We start from the raw sequence: 19,917 nt of genomic DNA on the forward strand, positions 1-19,917 counted from the left end.
TATCACAAATTTACAACATAGGTGCAAAGATTTCAGTAGACATACAAATCGTGTAACAGACATATAGCTATAAGATTATGATGTGTAATCGTATCTAAAACTAATGGAAATGTCAGTGGACAGCTGGAGATAGGGGAGAAGTAGAAACACAAGTATAGACTGGGATATATATGTAAGTTAGACATATACACTTGAAAAATTCTTCTTCTAAAACTCCTGAAACTTCTGGAAAGTGACCAAATATATTAAATTCATTATGTGACATGCTGTAACTATATATAAAAATATTCCAGTTTCCTATAATTCAGATTAATGTGCACAAACTATGCATTTAAAACGCTAGCCTCACTTTAATCATACAGGGTGTTTCTATGCATTTAAAACAGAGTGCACTTTTCCCCACTCAGCTTACTGTTTTCCACACCAAACAAAATGTTCAAATGTTCCAAAATTGGGGCTATGAGAATAAAGTACCTGGATTTTCAATTTGGAGGCTAAGCTACAGCATACAGAAAAAATAATGTTACTTAGTCTTAATTTCCCTTCAGATGTTCATGAATGTAACTGACAAGAAGTAACAATTTCAAGTAGTAAAATTATCAGTGAGAACTCACCAACATTTTAAATTCTGCTATTACTTCAGTAGTACTTCTTTTACAAGGATTCCATTACCCTACCTATCCCTTTATGGTTTTACTTTTGTATCTCAAATCACTTTTCTCAATGATATTTTTTGGTTATCCTCATCTCCCCGTTATCTTATCATTATCTTAAACACTCGGGTGTCCAAGGGCCTTAGATTTCCTGAGAATCACTTCCACCCTCTAACTTATTTCACTGTGCACTGCTGTGTACAACATCTGCATTCCCTGCATCAACCTCTCGTGTGAGCTTCATGATCATGTACCAAAATGCCCCGTATGACACCTGTATACCTGTTGAATAGACTCATTCAAATTGTATCTAACACTGAATTCCAATTATGCTCTAGCAACATTAATAGCTGCATCACTCTTAAAACTTCTGGACCAAAAACCCTGGAGCCATCCCTGATTTGTCTCTCTTTCACACATCTTTAAAAGAAATGTGGAATCTGGCCACTTTATACCAGCATCAACCCTGCCAACAATCATCAAGTCACAACATCTCACCAGGATGACTGCAATAGACTCTTCAGCAGTCTCCCAATCCTCATTTAGACTCCCTGCTCCCTCCCCAAAAGAATACACACCAAGTAATCTCAACAGAGTGTACAGAGGCACTCTAAAACAAGAAGCCTGTTTTTGTCCCTCCTCTGCTCAAAACCCTCTAATAGATTCTCATGCCTTCAGGAAAAAATCCAAGTTCTTATACTTTTCTGATGTCCTACACACTCCCACTGTCATTAAGCCTCTAACCTACATCTCCCCCTACCCCCTTGTTCACTTTGCTCTAGTATTGCATGCCCTCTTGCTATTTCCTCAAGCATGTTAAATACACTCCTACTTCACGGTCTTTACACCAGCTGTGTCTACTACTAGGGAGCTGTCCCATCAGGTAATCCAAATGGCTGGTTCATTCAAGGTACTGTACAAACATTTCTCCAGGAGATTGTCTCTGACATCCCATTTAAAACAGTGAAATCCCTTTCTCTTACCTTCATACACAAAATACACTGCCATATAGCAAAAAAATAAGAGACTTCACAACACTCCATAGCACTTATCTTCTTCTAATGTGCCATATCATTTACTCAGCCTATTTTTTTCGTCCTCATTCATCCCCACCAGGACTATCATGCCTGCATTAGACTGTAATATCCGTAAGGGGAGGATACTATGGCCTGTTTTCCTCATCAATGTAGTTTCAATGCCTAGAGCAGTGCCTGGCATATTACAGGCCATCAACAAACATACTAAATAAACCAATGTCTATCATACTGTGCCCCATGTTACTTACATTTAGTTAAACCATTTGCTTCCTTTTCTAAACTAGTTTCCTGGACATCAACCAATAAATGTATGGGATTTACTAATGAGACAGGATTACCAGAAATTATGTGGACTTCTGTGAAATAATAGCATGAAAGACACTAAGTGACCACATTAGAGATACAAGATTACCGAGTCACTTAATGGAAAAAGCTCTTTTCTTTTTAGTTCTTGAATGACACCAACTAAATAGGTACAAATTGCACTCACAGAGCGAGCTGGGATTAGATACGACTTTTCTTTCCTCGTTATACTTTTACCATTCCCTGCACCCAAACTAGTAAACATGCTAGTACCACAGAACATACAAGAGAAAGATGCAAAAGCAAAATGTCTCTTTACTATATTTGGAAGGACCCTCCATTGAAGAACATGGGAATAAATAATGCTCTTTGAGTTTATTGGAGGTCGGAGATTTGCATTTGGTTGCCTAGCTGAGAAATGAGATCACATGGAATTCAAGATATTCCCTAAGTCCCCAAGGATCCTTTCCTCTTCTTGACCTATAATCTACCAGGCAGTTCCTGAGCAGAAGAGGAAATGGAAAACAGTGACATAAAAACTTACACCATCTGAGATAGGGGTGTCCCATCCAGCCACTTCCAGGGATGCGTACCTCCTACTTTATATAATCCAATCCAGTAATTGTATCTTATTTTTGATTGAATGAAGTTCTGTGGGAAAGGAGAATTAGCTATTATTTATAAAATCACTGAAAATACCTCACCCTCAGAGGACTCGTAAAATACTGGACATACTTATCTTCCAATGCCACTCTGATAAATGGAGAAGTCAGACTAATTTCTCCATGTGCAGTGAAGAAATGGATACGGAAAGGATTTAATGAACAACCACTCAACTCTTAATGACTGAATGAAAGATACCCAGAAAGGGACATGATGGACTTAAAAAAAACCTCACATATGATGAAGTAGATAGGTAAATAGGATTGCACTAAACCTAGAACTTCTCTCTACCTTAACGAATGTGAAAATACAAGCTTCAAATCTATAGACATCTGCAGTATCTTAAAGAACAAACACATATTTCTATCAAGCAATAACAAAATAAAATTATCCAATAAGAAAAAAATGGACAAAACATAAGAACACATTTCAAATAAATATAGCATATAACCAACAAATAGAAAAGAGCCAAGCTCAATATAGATCAGGAGATATTTTACAACTATTTAATTTGCAGAAAGTAAAAATAACAACACCAAGTTTGTGGGATAGTAGAGATCAAAGATATCTTTAAAACGGATGTTAAAATCATATTGAAAAATGATCTGGAATTCTCATATAAAATTCAGCTTGTCATGGAAGACATAGGGAGATAGAGAAGAGAAGAGATTTGAGGGAAATTGGAGGGAGAGGTGAACCATGAGAGACTACGGACTCTGAAAAACAACCTGAGGGTTTTGAAGGGCGAGGGGTGGGAGGTGGGGGGGAGCCAGGTGGTGGGTATTAGAGAGGGCATGGCTTGCATGGAGCACTGGGTGTGGTGCATAAACAATGAATTCTGTTACACTGAAAAGAAATTTTAAAAAAAAATTGAACTTGTACAAATCCTACTGACCAAGGATTCCACTCATAGGATGATTTATCATAAAAAAAGAGAGAGAGAGAGAGAGAGAAGACACATGGGAGACATGTCTAAGAATGTTTCATGAAGGACTATTCATAACAACAAGAGCTGGAAACAACCCAAATTCCTATCACCTAGAGAATGGATGAAGCATATGCACACTGTGGAATCATACACAGCAGTGAAAATGAAGAAACGATACCTACAAGGGTTGAAAGTTTATGCCATTCATTTGTTATGTATGCTGTAACAAAAAAAAAAAAAAAACCTTCCTATAGTATTTTCCATAGCTGAGGTGGGAATCACACTCTCAGTTTTGAAAATTTTCGGCACTGAATAATGAATGCAGTGTCAAAAATATCTTTAACATAAAAAATTGTTAACAATTGGAAAATATTCCAATTGGCATATTTTATTCACTTCAAATGTTCCCTTATGGAATAAATGAAACAAGATGGGATCGGGAGGGAGACAAACCACAAGAGACTTAATATCACAAAACAAACTAAGGTTGCCATGGGGAGGGGAGTTGGGAGGTGGTTGGGTTATGGACTTTGGGGAAGGTATGTACTATGGTGAGTGCTGTAAAGTGTGTAAACCTGGAGATTCACAGTACCCCTGGGGCTAATGATACATTACATGTAAATAAAAAATTAAAAAATTATTTAAAAAAGGAAAAAAAATTCCCTTATGGATGCAATGTAAAGCAACAAATTAATGTTCTTTCCTAAAAGCAATGTATTTATTACATTGCTCTCTCTCTCTCTCAAATCCTCTCCCTCTGTCTCCCACTCTGTCTTTCTATCCTCTCTCTTCTTTCTCTCTCTCTCTCTCTCACACACACACACAGACTTCAATATTCTTTTCACTATAATTAAATTGTATAAGAAAAATATCTCAATAGTGTATCTTTTAGAATAGGGAAGGCGGATGAGTATTATAAAAAATTGAATATATTTTATCATCTCTGAAGAAACACTAAAATTAAATAAATGTTCATTGATTCTTTCACTCACACATTTTTGTTAGATTTACAGGTATAACACTTATATAAAAGCCAATCTCATTTTTCTGCATCAATGGATTTAAGGCACAGCTTTCATTATACTTCTAGACTTTGGAAAATAGCAAAAGACTAAAATCCGAAACCATTACTGTCAGAGTAATGCTGCTCTGCAGCAAAGTCTGTCTCTGGTTTCTACAGTGCATCAGCATTCCAGGGAAGGTCCCGACAACAAGGTTATCAGATTATAGACTATGCAACAGCTTTGCTCTAACCCACGACAAAAGTCACAAGGAATTTCAAGGGCTCTAGATTAGTTCACAGAGATACAGGGATAACAATATAAGAAGTTTCATTGAAACTTGGAAGCCTAGAAACTTCAATGGTAGGACTAAAACTGAAGAACACTGAATTGGAAATTACAGATTACAGGGAGAGTACAGATTACAAATGAAGTAAATTTCTGAGAAATTAAAACAAATCATTTCAAAACAGACTGACAACCATTGAGGTTGAAATGAATCAAGGTATTAATAAGACGTAGCTGGATTTTTAAAATTTGACTCCTTAATGTGATTTCTTAGTTCATCTGTTTCTTATAGGTAAAAGTGATTTATTCATATTTTTATTTTAATAAGAAATTATAAACAAGGAAACATAGGGCTTTTTGTTTTATTTATTTAATCATTTTATTATTACTATCATTATTATTTTTTATATTATTATTTTAGGTAAGCTCTATACCCAACATGGGGCTTGAACTCACAACTCTTGAGCTCAAGAGTCACGTGCCCCAGCCAGACACCCCTCAGTGATGTTACTGTTTTTCAAACATAGAGCTTTTCATTCATCCTTCACAAGATACTCTTAGAAATAACATTGCTAAGACTAAACCGTGTAACTGGAATTTGGTGCCTAAATGGAATTATTAGAAAGAAATCTACGGAATCCATTCAATTCACTTTAGAGTCCTAAACTTTATAAGGAATGGCAAATCTGATCTAGATTGTATCTTCTAGAAAAGAGATGTTTCCTCTGCCATTCTGGATTAAAAGTAAAATAAGTCAAGCAGAGAGAGTCAATTATCATATGGTTTCAATTACTTTTGGAGCATAAGGAATAACACGAAGGACATTGGGAGATGGAGAGGAGAAGTGAGTTGGGGGAAATCGGAGGGGGAGACAAACCATGAGAGACTGTGGACCCTGAGAAACAAACTGAGGGCTTTTTTTGGAGCGGGGGGGTCGGTTAGGTGAGTCTGGTGGTGGGTATTATGGAGGGCACATATTGCATGGAGTACAGGGGGTGGTGCATAAATGATGAATTCTGGAACACTGACAAGAAATAAAATAAAATAAAATAAAAGTTCATTTTTAAAGAATCATTCCAGTATATTCAATCTCTATTTTTCATCCTTTTTCCCATGGCCACTCATGAAAGCGAGAGACTCATCTTCCCCTACAAGTGTGACTCCTTACAAATACCGAACAAGAAGGAACAACAGAACTCAGATAATGAGAATTATCACTTTACATTGCTCACACCATTGAAGGTAGTTTTTTTTTCGCCCTGTATTAGCCCTGAGAAGCTAAAAACTAACTTTCTAATGTATATTAAAATGTGAAGATGCAACACATACAATAAAAATACTAACAGTGAAATGACTGTCTTGTTCATTTTTTAAAACAACGGATCTTGGGGTGCTTAGGTGGCTTGGTTGGTTAAGTACCTGACCCTTGATCTCATCTCAGGGTCATGAGTTAAAGCCTCATGTGGGCTCCAGGCTGGGCTGAAGCCTACTTAAAAAAATAAATAAATAAATCAGTGGTTCTTCTAGGTCTATGTTACACCTTCATCTCCTCTTTAGAGAAATCTACTCTGATTAACAAGCACTTCAAAACAAATGATTCCAAACAATGATTCTAACTCAAGACATAGGACTTCTCATAAAGCATTTAATCAAGTTTAATAAAGCAGACATACCTGCTCTGCTTTATCATCAATCTTCATGAGTTTAGAACTCCGGACTTCACATGACTTCTTACTCTCCTCCCATCTTTTCTCTTCTTTTGAAAAATAGTAGCAGCTTTTTCCACAGCAGTGCCAATTTCCTTGAAATGACTCATAGTCTTCATCTTGAAAACAAAAGCCACCATGATATTCAACCACAAGACCTCTTAGAGACCTGCACTTTACACATATTTCTGGCTTACTTCAAGCTGAACGACCAAAAAAATAGGTAGTTTTCCCATTTCCCAAAAGTCTAAGGCTGGTAATAGCTCTTTGGCCAAACTGTGGGTCCTGGGACTGTCTCTGACAGACCTCAGACCATCGTTAGAATTGCACTGAGAAATTTTGCCTTCACAAGGACAAATAAACTGCAGCCATGTGGAGCAGATATCCTGGCAAGACAAAATCCGTAAAGTGAATACACAGAGATGATGTTAATTCCAAGAGATCTGTACTGGGGAAAATTCTTCCTTAAGCATTAATTACTCAAATAATCAAATCACATGACTTTGTGAAAGTCAAGAGTTAAATTAGCTATAATAAAGAAAGTGGATTTGATTTCAAAAAACAAAGAAAAGAAGAAATCAAAGGGTGATCAAAATTAAAGGACCTGACAAAGCACAACATAAAGTTTTTAAATTCTGTATTGAAATGGGACAGAGTGGATAATGCCATTAAAAATTGTAAATTATACATATTCAGTACATACCTATAATAGGGGGTAAAATTGAGTCATCTTCAACCTCTCCTAAGGAAGAATTTTTTTCTTTTGTGTCATTCTTATTCTGCATCATGTGTGCAGGACATTTCTGAAAAACTTCAATCCATATTATAAAATTATGGTTGTGCCTTTCATAGATCACATTATTATACTTGCTGCTTGCTCTAATTCTAAATGACATAGTGAATGTTGTTGACTAAATGAAAATACAATCAGAGAAAATGGTAGTTTAAAATAGTTTGAAGTATCAAAAATGAAACAGATTTTTTAAATAAAACTTTAACTTGCTATCAAGTATGTAAAACTTATAAAACACAAAATATAAAACATACAAACATATAAATTGGAAAATATAAATTTGAAATAAAACATTAACCAGTTTCTATGTCATCCACTCTTCAAATAAAGGTTTCAACATTGGTGAGATTTTGTATTTAGTACTTATTTAGCAACTGACTCTCTACTAGGATAAGCTTGTAATTGATTCATTGAATTTACCTAGACCAAGAACTTAGTTACTTCCAGTATGCAAAAGGAAAGTTAAACAACTCTGCAGAAATAACAATATCTTCCCAAAAGTCACAAATAAAAAAATATAAAAGCATAAAATATACTTCTCTGTGTGTGAATATTAAAGGAAAAATCCTTTAAAGTTTGTTACACAATGGAGAATCTTAATTTCCAATTCTGCTACTACCAATCATCAGTGAGAATGAGTGACTCATCATGTTAAGCTTTATTTTTTTTAAAGATTTTATTTATTTATTTCACAGAGACAGAGAGAGACAACGAGAAAGGGAACACAAGCAGGAGGAGTAGGAGGGGGAGAAGCAGGCTTCCTGCAGAGCAGGGAGCCCAACATGAGGCCCAGTCCCAGGATGCTGGGATCATGACCTGAGTCTAGGACAGACATATTAACAACTGAGCCACCCAGGTGCCCCTCATGTTCAGTTTTAGAAGCTAATACCAAACAGAGTTGTATCAGTTTCTAGTCCCTTTACAATGTATGAGATCATGTAGATCCACATATTTTCAAAACTTGGTAAAGTTTTTGCTTTGCCATAATTTAAAAAATAATTTTCTGTATTCATTGTCTCTGCTTCCTAATGTTTGAAGTTTTAGCCACTGCAATCAGGCTTTGACAATACCCACCATTTAACTGAATCTACTCTAGCAAATGTCTTTAGTAACCTCTCTCTTGCCAAATTTAGTAAGCATACTGTTGGCCATTATTTTACTTGATCTTCCCATACCATTTGGAACCCATGACTATCTTTACTCTCCTTCCATATGATGCCATAATGTTTTGGATTCCCTCCTACTTCTTTAACCAAAGCATCACTGCTTTTCACCATTTACCCATCTCCACCTATTCTAAATGTTAATTTTTCTAAGAATCATCCTCCTCACCCTTTTCCTTTTAGAAAATCTATTCTCTCTAGTTTCATAAGGTAAAGCATGGTCTAGCTTCTGCTTTCCTCTATTATGTTTACCAATACTTGTTACATTAATTGATGAAATCCCAATTTGTATCTCTAATCTAGGTATCTCTCTTGATCTCCAGACTTTTTTTTTAATTTTTTATTTTTTATAAACATATATTTTTATCCCCAGGGGTACAGGTCTGTGAACCACCAGGTTTACACACTTCACAGCGCTCACCATAGCACATACCCTCCCCAATGTCCATAACCCCACCCCTCTTCTCCCAACCCCCCTCCCCCAAGCAACCCTCAGTTTGTTTTGTGAGATTAAGAGTCACTTATGGTTTGTCTCCCTCCCAATCCCATCTTGTTTCATTTATTCTTCTCCTACCCCCTTAACCCCACATGTTGCATCTCCACTTCCTCATATCAGGGAGTTGATCTCCAGACTTTTAATCCTACCATATGCATGCTGATGGTCTGTCAGGACTACCAAATGCTCACTCTAAGAGACTCAACCAATCTAATTCTGGTCATCACCACTGATATGCCACAACTCTTCACTTCTCACCATTATTCACACACACACACACACACACACACACACACACTTGATAATGTTTTCTGTAACATTTAGGGGAATATATTTGCCAAAGTATACACCCTGACATCAAATGGTGTCACCAATTCATTTCTCTACCTCACACATACCCTAACAATTCTACATAGTAAATATTTCTCATAAACAGTCCCAATGCCTCATCACTTCTTTTAAGACACTAATTCAGTCATTCTAACTAACCCTAATTCCTGAAATATCCTCCTGTCTGGTCCCTCCACCCACTTTCCAGGCTATTCAAATTGACTTTTCCCAAATCTCTCTATGTTCATGGGACATGAATCCTGTTTTCCCTCTGTAATATCTTCCCAAAGTTCCTTTTTGTTTTTAGAACAAATCTAAAATTGCTTAACATGATATTAAAGTTATCATAAATTATATACCTAGCCACCCTGTTTTATAGCTACTTCTTTTATTTGCCCAGAAACTTAAATCTCCTCACACATTAATGCTTCTTTTGTTCATCTTGTTCTCTGCCTAGATGAGTCTTCTCTTCCCTGACCTTCCTGATTAAGTCCTACCTAACCTTCTTATCATATCAGTTATTATCTCCTGGAGGAAAACTTTCTTGACCTCAGGGACTATCCATCCATCTGATATCTTCATGCCATTACCCCAGCACTGATAATATTTATTTTAAAAACTGCTTCACTTAAAATGTCTTCCCCTTTAAACTAAGCTCATTGTGAACTGACTTTTAAAATTCCTGTGTCTTTAGTGTACATAGTTCCTGAGCCAAAATTTGTTGAATGAATGAACCAAAGATTTAATAAACATCAAGGAAAAGATATTAAAAGCAGGTGTTGTATAGATATTGTACAAATTGACATGCAATAGGGGCTCCTGGGTGGCTCAGTAGGTTAAACTTCTCCCTTCAGTTCAGGTCATGATTCCAGGATCCTGGGATCAAGCCCGTAATGGGGGCTCCAGGCTCAGTGGGAAGCCTGCTTCTTCCTCTCCCTCTGCCTGCTGCTCCCCCTACTTATACTCTCTCTCTGTGTTAAATAAACAAAATCTTTTTAAAAAAGGAACTCATGGGGCGCCTGGGTGGCGCAGTGGGTTAAGCCTCTGCCTTCAGCTCGGGTCGTGATGTCGGGATCCTGGGATCAAGCCCCACATCGGGGTCTCTGCTTGGTGGTAAGCCTGCTTCCAATCTCTCTCTCTGCCTGCCTCTCTGCCTACTTGTGATCTCTCTCTGTCAAATAAATAAATAAAATCTTTTAAATAAATAAATAAATAAAAATAAAAAAGGAACTCATATGAAATATATGTGATATAGAAAATAGATCAATCTTATATTCCTCTGTGATTTTAGCAGTATCACAGTATGACAAGGAATGTAATATTCAAGTGAAAATTTTTTCCAATTCTTTGATTATAATGAAAACCTCCTTCTACACAAAATATAAGGATGAATATATATGTAAGCTACACTATATATTTCAGCCAAATTCTGTGCTATTACAGCTATTATGTACCCTCCTTTGTGTACCATAAAAACTGACAGCCAAATAATAAAATCATCATCATCAATATTATCATCAACACAATTACTAACATCTGTATAGGACTTTATGATTCACATGGGCTCTGCAGAAATCCAGTAGTTATAACATTTCATTTAACACTCTGGCTCATTGCTTTCATAAGAACTGTGTATGTCTGATACTTACATATAGATCTTAAGCCTGTGATTGCCAGCAGGAGGATAACACACATAACTCCCAGGAATAATGCAACAATGTGCCATGGAAATCCTGTACAAATCAGAAAGCAAAATATATAGTAAGCATTGAGCATAACAAAACCCCCAGAATTAGAAGGAAATGGAAATTCATTCTGGAACTAAAATGAATGTCCCTATTCGCTGTGATAATAAAACTCATTGAATATGACATTTAAATATCCCTATTGATACACAAAAGAACAGACATAAAATATCAAATAAGCATAGACATGATTATTATGATTGTACTTTTTCTTATTTGACATCATAATGTTTTCAGAAAACAAAATAAACTGAAAAACCTTTACCTCTCTTTTTATTTCTGGGACGTCTTTTGCCCTTCTGTTTCCTTGAATTGGGTAAATTCAGCTCTGCATATGTCACCCTCTCTTCACTCATTTTTGAGGGCTGCAGCAAAGAACACAGCTCAAGTCCTATGCAATGTTTCATAAGGCATGAAAATAACATTATTTATCATGAAGTAACAGTGACAGCTAAACAAATGACAAGCACTGAGCATCTGAAATAAATAAGTTAAAGTAAATATTTATCTGGGACTGTTAAGGAATTTATTTTTTTACATTTCTCTTTGTAATGACTTAATCAGAGATTCTACACTATAAAATAATGGTCCACTACAATTATGGGCATGTTATGTTTCACCTTTTTTTAATTTGCCAAATTTAAAAATGTAAATTTAAAAATCTGACATATTGAAAAATTATGTCTGATCACTTAATGCCTGTTTTATGCCCAAGTGGCAACTTTATTGACACCAAATACAGTAAGTCCCTCTTTAGTAAAGACACACACATCCCAGTTTGACAAACTCCGCATCTGCCACATGGCTTATGTCAGACCTCACTCATTCATCTACATTATCCCTTGAACTTCATAATCACTGGGTCATGACCTTGTTTTCAGAGTGTAAGGAAAATGCAGAAATCATAGGGTCCAAGGAAAGGGAGTTACAAAAGTAACATTACACAAGGGAGGCATAACTTGTAACTCTAACAGCAGTGTTGCACAGTGGCCCTTTCTATTTGTAGATAAGGAACACTGAGGCTCCAAGAACATAAACAGCATTCCCAAGGTCAGACAGCAAGTAAATGATAGTCTTTAATTAAAATAGATATGAATCTGGGGCACCTGGGTGGCTCAGAGGGTTAAGCCTCTGCCTTTGGCTCAGGTCATGATCCTAGGGTCCTGGGATCCAGCCCTGCATAGGGCTCTCTGCTTAGCAGGAAGCCTGCTTCCTCCTCTCTCTCTGCCTGCCTCTCTGCCTACTTTGATCTTTGCCTGTCAAATAAATAAATAAAAATCTTTAAATAAAAAAAAATAAAATAAATATAAATCTTATAAATATAGTAAATAAATAGGTATAAAATATATTAAATATAGTCTGGTTCAGATAAATAAATAAATTATTAAAATATTAAATTTAAATCTAATTTATATAAATATGTATTTACTTCACGTGTGTATATTATATATAGCTGATTTATATTTATCCAATTATATGATCCTTCACCTACAAGTAACTCATATGAACAATACCTCCCAAAGAATACCCAATAAATTCTCTCCTGTAGAATTAAAAAAATACATATATATAGTGATTAAAGTGCAGAAAATATTTTTCCCAAAAGAATATTTTTGGTAAGTATAGAAAGAACTAAATAACTGTTCTTAAACAGATTTGAAACTCAGCTTTTTAAAATATCTTAATATTTCACCATTCATTTACTTTAGAATGTCAGGAAACATGATTTGAACAATTACCAAATATTGATAAAATTTATAAACACACTGCCATTTGGTGTTCAATAAATACTCTCTCTACCAAAGTGCCAAATTATAAGCTAAATTTTGTGTTAAGTCATATGTTCTTCCCTAATTGGATTCTTTAGTTGTATTTTAATTGAATGTCTGTATAACAAAATAATAAGAAAATAAATGTACAAATATAAACCTGGATTTATTTTGATAAAATAATCATGTTATCAAAGCATCAAACATTTTTAATTACACTTAACTGAAAGATGAGGGAATCTAACCATTGGATAATTTATTGCTAACCAGTTAAGTAATATCTAGAGAGATGAGGGAGAAACACATTTTATATTGTCTAAAAAAGAATTAAATCATTCTTACAGCATCTAAGAATTTAAAAATATTATATTCTGCCTAGGAAATATTTTGACCCACTCTCATTCTGATCCATTCCTGTCTTCATTAGTAGAATAAAGTTAACATTACATGTGAATTAATGTGGATCCCAAAGTCAATTGTTTTATGCAACATTCCAAAACCCTCCCAACATCACACATAGCTTTCCTGTAGCAGATTCTACTTTATCCCTCTTTGCTCCACAATGGGACAGCATAGGCATGGGGCGCACAAGCTCTCTGGCTGCAATACCTGCTTCCAGGACCTGGGATTTCACCAGCCGGACAAATAGCTTGGTCAGGAACACAGCTGCGATGTCCTGGCTCTGGGGCCTGTCACCTCTGCTTTGATCTAGGAGGTCCCTGCTGATATGATTCACTGACTCTCAGAGAGACCATGTCAGAGGAAAGATAGCCAATGATCATGTGACATTAGATATCCCCCCCACACAGTTTCCACTGGTGTCAGTATCTCATTAACTCCTGTACTCTACTCTGTGTCAGACAAAACTCATAGAAAACTCAAATGCTAAATCTTATATATATTTTCTGGATCAGTTTAAACCTGGGATTTAGTAGGTACCTTGAAGATTGGGGGGTGTGGGGAATGGCATTCTCAAAATCTCATGAGATTAGGAAATAATTAACAATAAAATTTAAAAATTATGAAAATAAAAAATGAAATGTCTATATTCTACCTGACATGATTCATACGCTTTCTTTTAATGGAATGAAAGTAAGTTCCCACTTGTTACATACCTATAGTAAAAACAGAGACTGTCAAAATAAGTTCAAATTTTAGATCCTATTTTTAACAAACATCCTAAGGATAGCCAGATTGCTTAATATATTACAGTAAATCTCAATACCTAAAAACTGAGATATGAGTGATTTTAAGAATATCACATTTCATCTTATTTCCTGTGATTTCTTTAATTGCCTGAAAAAGCCAGCTCTTCAAATAATAAAATGAAGACACAAATATAGAGAAATACTTAAAATATTGAATAAGTTTATATGCAGTCCTTTTAATGCTTCAAACTCAAATTCATCTGTCCCAGTAATTGAAGCAAAAACTATCAGAGCACTTTTTAAAAGAGATTATTTAATTCAGTGACCAGCTCTATGTCCTATTTATCCCTAGAAGTCAGAGTTAGGCAGGAACAAAAGACGTTTTGTTTTATTTTTTTCATCTGAACCACATTGATCTGTGCACCACAAGGGTCCCAGTGCTCTGATGTTTCAAAATCCTGAGAATTGTGTAGTAATAACAATGGAAATCCACCTCTATGCCAGCTACACCAGGTAAAGTCTATTCAAAAGCACTCTCCCATGGTTTGAGCTTTCTTTTTCATCACTCTCAAACACAAACGGCTTATCCTCCTGTAAATAATGATAGTAGCACTTGTGAGAATCTCTAGCTCTTGTTCTTGTCAGTTTGCCTTTTTCGCATACAGTTTCTTTGCTAAGATCTAACTAATAGTTTTCAGGAAGTAGGTTTCTGACATGAAGAAAGAAAGCAGTCTGCAAATTCTCCATGCAACAGGGCTTTCTCTTAAAGGCAAACATGGTCTTTAGGCATGCCTGTGAACTGAGATCTTGCCAGTCCTGGTGTAATTACTCCGCGTGGCAGCTGCACATCTCTGTCTATGCCTTGTGTCAAATCCCCAGATTTTAAAATATGTCATTTAGCAGAAATATATTTGATTACTCTTTTTATGTTACTAAATACTATATACCTTACTGGTAAAGGATGATTAAACCATCAAACTGTGAATGTGTGTTTTAGAGGGTGAACAGTATGACTTCTAAACTCTCAGTGCAGTGCTGACTTCTGGGGTGTGGGGCATGAAGACCCGACTGTAGTTTACCCTTGTCTGCTTCTGAAGCAGCAGCTGAGTGAAGTGACTGACTTTGGAAATCCCAGCCTCTTCAGCAGCATCCAGAATACCTCCCATGCAAATGAGTGTGCTGGGAGACGGAGCCTTAGGATCAGAGCTCATTAGGTGGTATTGAATAACATTTGTATATGTTAAGGACCATGTAGAAAATTGACTAAAAGTTTGCAAGCATTCACAGGAATGCATTGTCTCTGATCTTTTTGAAAGTTGTATAGATTATGTTTATCATTGTTTAATATTAATAGATCAGCTGGTACATATATATCCCTAAAAATTTGGGACAAACTACCAATGAAAAGGATATACTAGCAATTTTAGCTGTTAGGGCTTTATAAATAAGATGCCAGGTGTGTTGTAACTAAAATAGATGTAAGTTCAAAAACCTATCAAATTATATAACTTTAAATATTTAAATATTTACAAGAAGTAAAAATATAAAGTACCATTATCAGGGTATGGGTATATGACTATGTGTTTTAAAATTTACTTTTGATTTTCTAAATAATTTGAAGAATGAGGCTATTATTAACCAATTCATTTTAAGGACATTATCCCCAAAGGACTTCTGTCCTTAAAACACCACACACTTTTAATTGATGTCAATGTATTTTTAGCCCATTTTAAAATATTTGCTACACCTCTCTTCTACCTCAACTTTTATTTATCCTGTAAGGTTTCACTAAAATATCAGCCGTGTTCACTATTTTTACATTCACCAAACTTGGTCTTTGTCAAAGAAAAGTAAAACTATAATGACATTAAGGGAAAAGGCTGTAAGGTGAAGAAACCAAGATCTAACCCCAAAATGAAATAACTGTAAATAAGAGGGAGGGAGAGAGATATTCATGCTAACATCCATAAACAGAACAAATCAGAATGATAGCAGGATCTAATAAACTTGTATGAAATTAATAATAAAGCAGGTAGAGTACATGAAATACTGAAATAATATTCCAAAAACAAAGGTCCATGAGAAAACAGGTTTTCATTTTTATTTTTCATATCATGTACTTCTTATATACTACTTTCATTTATGTGCTTTTTTTATCATAAACTTGGTAAAAGTTGAGTGTGAAGAAATCGTGAGTCCAAAATTCATGGTTATATTACAAGGCAAGGAAAAGGGAAAAGTGATATAATTTGACCATAAGTAGGAGGAGTTTGTGTAAACAGAAATGAAAACGATGAAGGGAAACAGTTTGCTTTACTTGTCATCTTTAATATTTCCATGTGTAATTTTGGCTCAATAATACACATTGGTACAATAAATCTCAAATTATTTTGGAGGATTCAGGTTATACTCTTGCCTTTAGTAGTTAAAGACTCAGGCCTTGATTTGCCTTCTCCAGGTGCTGCTTCTCTTGGCATTTTTGTTAATTTAGTTTCAAGAAGATTCTTTAGTTTAGTAAAGTTGCCAGCAGAAGTAGCACTATCATTTTTTTAAAAAGGTTGTTTCCTCTCATACTTTCCATTTTTGCTGTGCTCCTGTCATATGTCTCATCTAGAAGAATTAAGTATAATAGTTGTTTTTACAGGAAATGTCAAAATAGACTTTTGTTTTCCAGTCACCTATTTTAATGCCATTTTGGTAGAGGCAGTAAGGCAAAACAGACCTTTCTAAATATTCGATTTATCTAAAAATGTGAAAGGGACTGAGTTCATTATCAATTGAGACTTAAATCAGAAGTAAGATGGTCTGGCTAGGGCTGGGGGAGCTAAGACAGTGGTATTAGTAGGATAACCCGAGGCTCCTCTCCTCTCTCGAACACAACTAGATAACTATCCAATCATTCTGAAACCCAAGAAATTGGCCTGAGGACTGACAGAACAAACTCCACAACTAGAGGGAGACAGGAAGCCACAGCAAGGAAGGTAGGAAGGGATGGGACCTAGTTTGGGAGAGAAATGGTTCAGGGTGGCGTGGAGGGCTGGGAGCCCTGATCACAGAGACATGTGAGAGACAGACTCACACAGGGGAACTCACAAGGAGAACACTTCCCCAAAGCCATTGACAGGGAAAACAAGAGGGGGTGGATTTCATGAGTTTTTACTACTCATGGGACTTAAAGCCTGGGGCCTTAGAGGTCAGTGGGCTTGGCTAGGTTAGAGCCCTAAGTGCAGTGCCCAACTCCTGGGGAGAAGGCAGGCAAACAACCTGGGGCAGATGGCACAATCTGAGGCTTGCCTAAGGTGCACGGGAAGAAACTGTTCCCTCTTGGTGTGTATCTGTGAGAGGTGACGTTTGCAGACTCACTTCTCCATTGAAAAGGAGCCAATAGATCTTATTTCCCTCCCTGCCCCTCACCATAGGTACAAGGACAGCTGCTTAGGGTGGCTCATCCGTACCCTGACTGCCTAGCCTGTTTTTTTCCAAGTCCTTCTCCGCTATGCTCAGGTACAACTGCCCTTCTCAGTCAAACCTCCCTCAGTCCCAGCACTGGAAGACTCACTCCCAGAAGACCAGCACAGGCCACTTCACACATCAGACCACTAAATCCTACAGTTTTAAACTTTAGCAGCCTTTGCTGGGATAGAGCCGAGAGGGCACTGCCTTCCTCCCAGAGAGAAGACAGGCAAAAAATCTGGAGAAAAACAGCTTCAAAACTATGATCTGAAAAATGCATACAGGAGGAATTTATTCATTCTGCTCAGAGTGTTTCCCTGAGTGCAGCAAGCATGGAGACCCTTTTCCAGGGACAAAGGAGCTAACTGGCATCATTGCCAACATCTGCCTGTCGGCATAAGCACAGAAACACCTACAGTAAACAGCACAGCTCCAACACTGCCCAAACAGCTTACACATATCCCACACTCCTGCATTCAAGGATTACTGTCCTTATTGGCCTAGTATGGCCCAGTCCCAACCAAGTGTCCAAACCATATCTCCCAACCAGAGAGCTCTGCATATCTTCAGTTCTAGTGGGAGTATCACCTGGTCTCATTTAACAAACTCAAAAGAACACACCTACTTACAACTCCCCAGACTGTGGCCAAGGACCAAACACTGTCCACAACCAAGGGGAAGAGCCTCTTCTTTCCTCTCAGGAGCAGGAAACATAACAGGCTTTCCTAAACACAGAACAGAGAGACTTAGAAAAAAATTAATTCCAAGACGAAGGAATTCATCCCAAATGAAATGACACAATAAGGTCAGGCCAGATATCTAAGTGAAATAGATATAAGTAGTGTGCCTAATGGAGAATATAAATAATCATGAAGATACTTGCTGGGTTTGAGAAAAGACTAGAAGACTATAGGAAGGCCCTTACTGCAGTGATGAAAGAATTAAAATAAGGAAGTAAAATAATAAAGATTAGAGCAGAAATAAATGATATAGAGACTAAAATAATAGAACAGAATACTGAAACCCGGAATTGGCTCTTTGAAAAAAACTAATAAAATTGGTAAACCTCTAGCCAGACTTATGAAAAAGAAAAGAGAAAGGAACCAAAAAAAATAGTCAACAAGTAAGAGAGGAGAACATCAACACCACAGAAAAACAATTATAAGAGAATGTTACAGAAAACAACATGCCAACAAACTGGACAATCTGGAAGAAATGGACAAACATCTAGAAATATGTAAACTACCAAAACTGAAAGAGGATGAAGTAGAAAACATGAGCAGATGGATACCCAGCAAAGAAACAAATTCAGTAAACAAAAAATCTCCCAACAAACTAATGTCCAGGGCCAAATGGCTTCCCAGGTGAATTCTACCAAACATTTAAAAAAATGACTTAATCCCCATTCTTCCAACTATTCTGAAAAATACAAGTGGAAGGAAAATGTCCAAATTCATTCAATAAGGCCAGCATTACCCTGATTACAAACCAGACAAAGGCTCCACTAAAATATAGAACTCCACAACAATATCCCTGATGAACAGGGATGCAAAATTCTCAATAAAATACATGGCAAATTGAATCCAACAGTACAGTATAAAAATGACTCACCACAATCACGTGGAATTTATTCCTGGGCTGCAAGGATGATTCATATTAATAAAAGAAAGGATATGAACCATATGATCCTTTCAACAGATGCAGAAAGAGCACTTGACAAAGTATAACATCGATTCATGATAAAAACTCCAAACAAAGTAAGGATAGAGGGAACATACCTCAACATCATGAAGGCCACATATGAAAGACCCACAGGTAATATCATCTTCAATGAGTAAAACTGAGAGATTTTCCTCTATGGCCATGAAAAAGACAGGAAAGTCCACTCTCACCACTGTTACCTAACATAGCGCTGGAAATCCTAGCCACAGCCACCGGACAACAAAAAAGAAAAGACATCCAAATTGGCAAAAAAGAACTCAAATTTTTACTCTTTACAGATGGCATGGTACTCTATACAGAAAACCTGAAAGACTCCACCAAAAAATTACTAGATTTTGACAGGAGCTCAAATTGATACATAAATTCAGTAAAATTGCAGAATATAAAATCAACACACAGAAATACTTTGTATTGCTGTACACAAATAATGTAGAAGCAAAAAGAGAAATCAAGGAATCAATCTCATTTACAACTGTACCAAAATCCAAAAGATACGTAGAAATAAACTTAACCAAAGAGGTGCAAGATCTGTACTGTGAAAACAATAAAACACTGATGAAAGACATTGAAAATGACACAAAGTAATGGAAAGACGTTTCATGCTCAATGATTGAAAGAAGAAATGTTGTTATAATGTCTGTATTTCCCAAAGCAACCTACACATTTAATGCAATCCCTATCAAAATACCAATGACATTTTTCACAGAGCTAGAACAAGC

At 36.2% G+C, this 19,917-nt stretch overlaps 1 protein-coding gene across 1 annotated transcript; it reads right to left on the reverse strand.

The window, feature by feature from the left end:
* Positions 1–834: 834 nt before the first annotated feature.
* On the reverse strand, positions 835–13,557 carry LOC122890903 (killer cell lectin-like receptor 2). The gene is made up of 7 exons (XM_044226347.1): positions 13,485–13,557; positions 11,372–11,497; positions 11,011–11,094; positions 7,283–7,390; positions 6,547–6,698; positions 2,587–2,644; positions 835–935 (listed from the first exon to the last, which is right to left on the reverse strand). The coding sequence occupies exons 2-7, from the start codon at positions 11,460–11,462 to the stop codon at positions 835–837; spliced, it is 594 nt and encodes a 197-aa protein (XP_044082282.1). The 5' UTR covers positions 11,463–11,497; positions 13,485–13,557.
* Positions 13,558–19,917: the final 6,360 nt, after the last annotated feature.

This window comes from Neovison vison, chromosome 12 (assembly GCF_020171115.1).
Source record: "Neovison vison isolate M4711 chromosome 12, ASM_NN_V1, whole genome shotgun sequence".
Lineage (NCBI taxonomy): Eukaryota > Metazoa > Chordata > Mammalia > Carnivora > Mustelidae > Neogale > Neogale vison.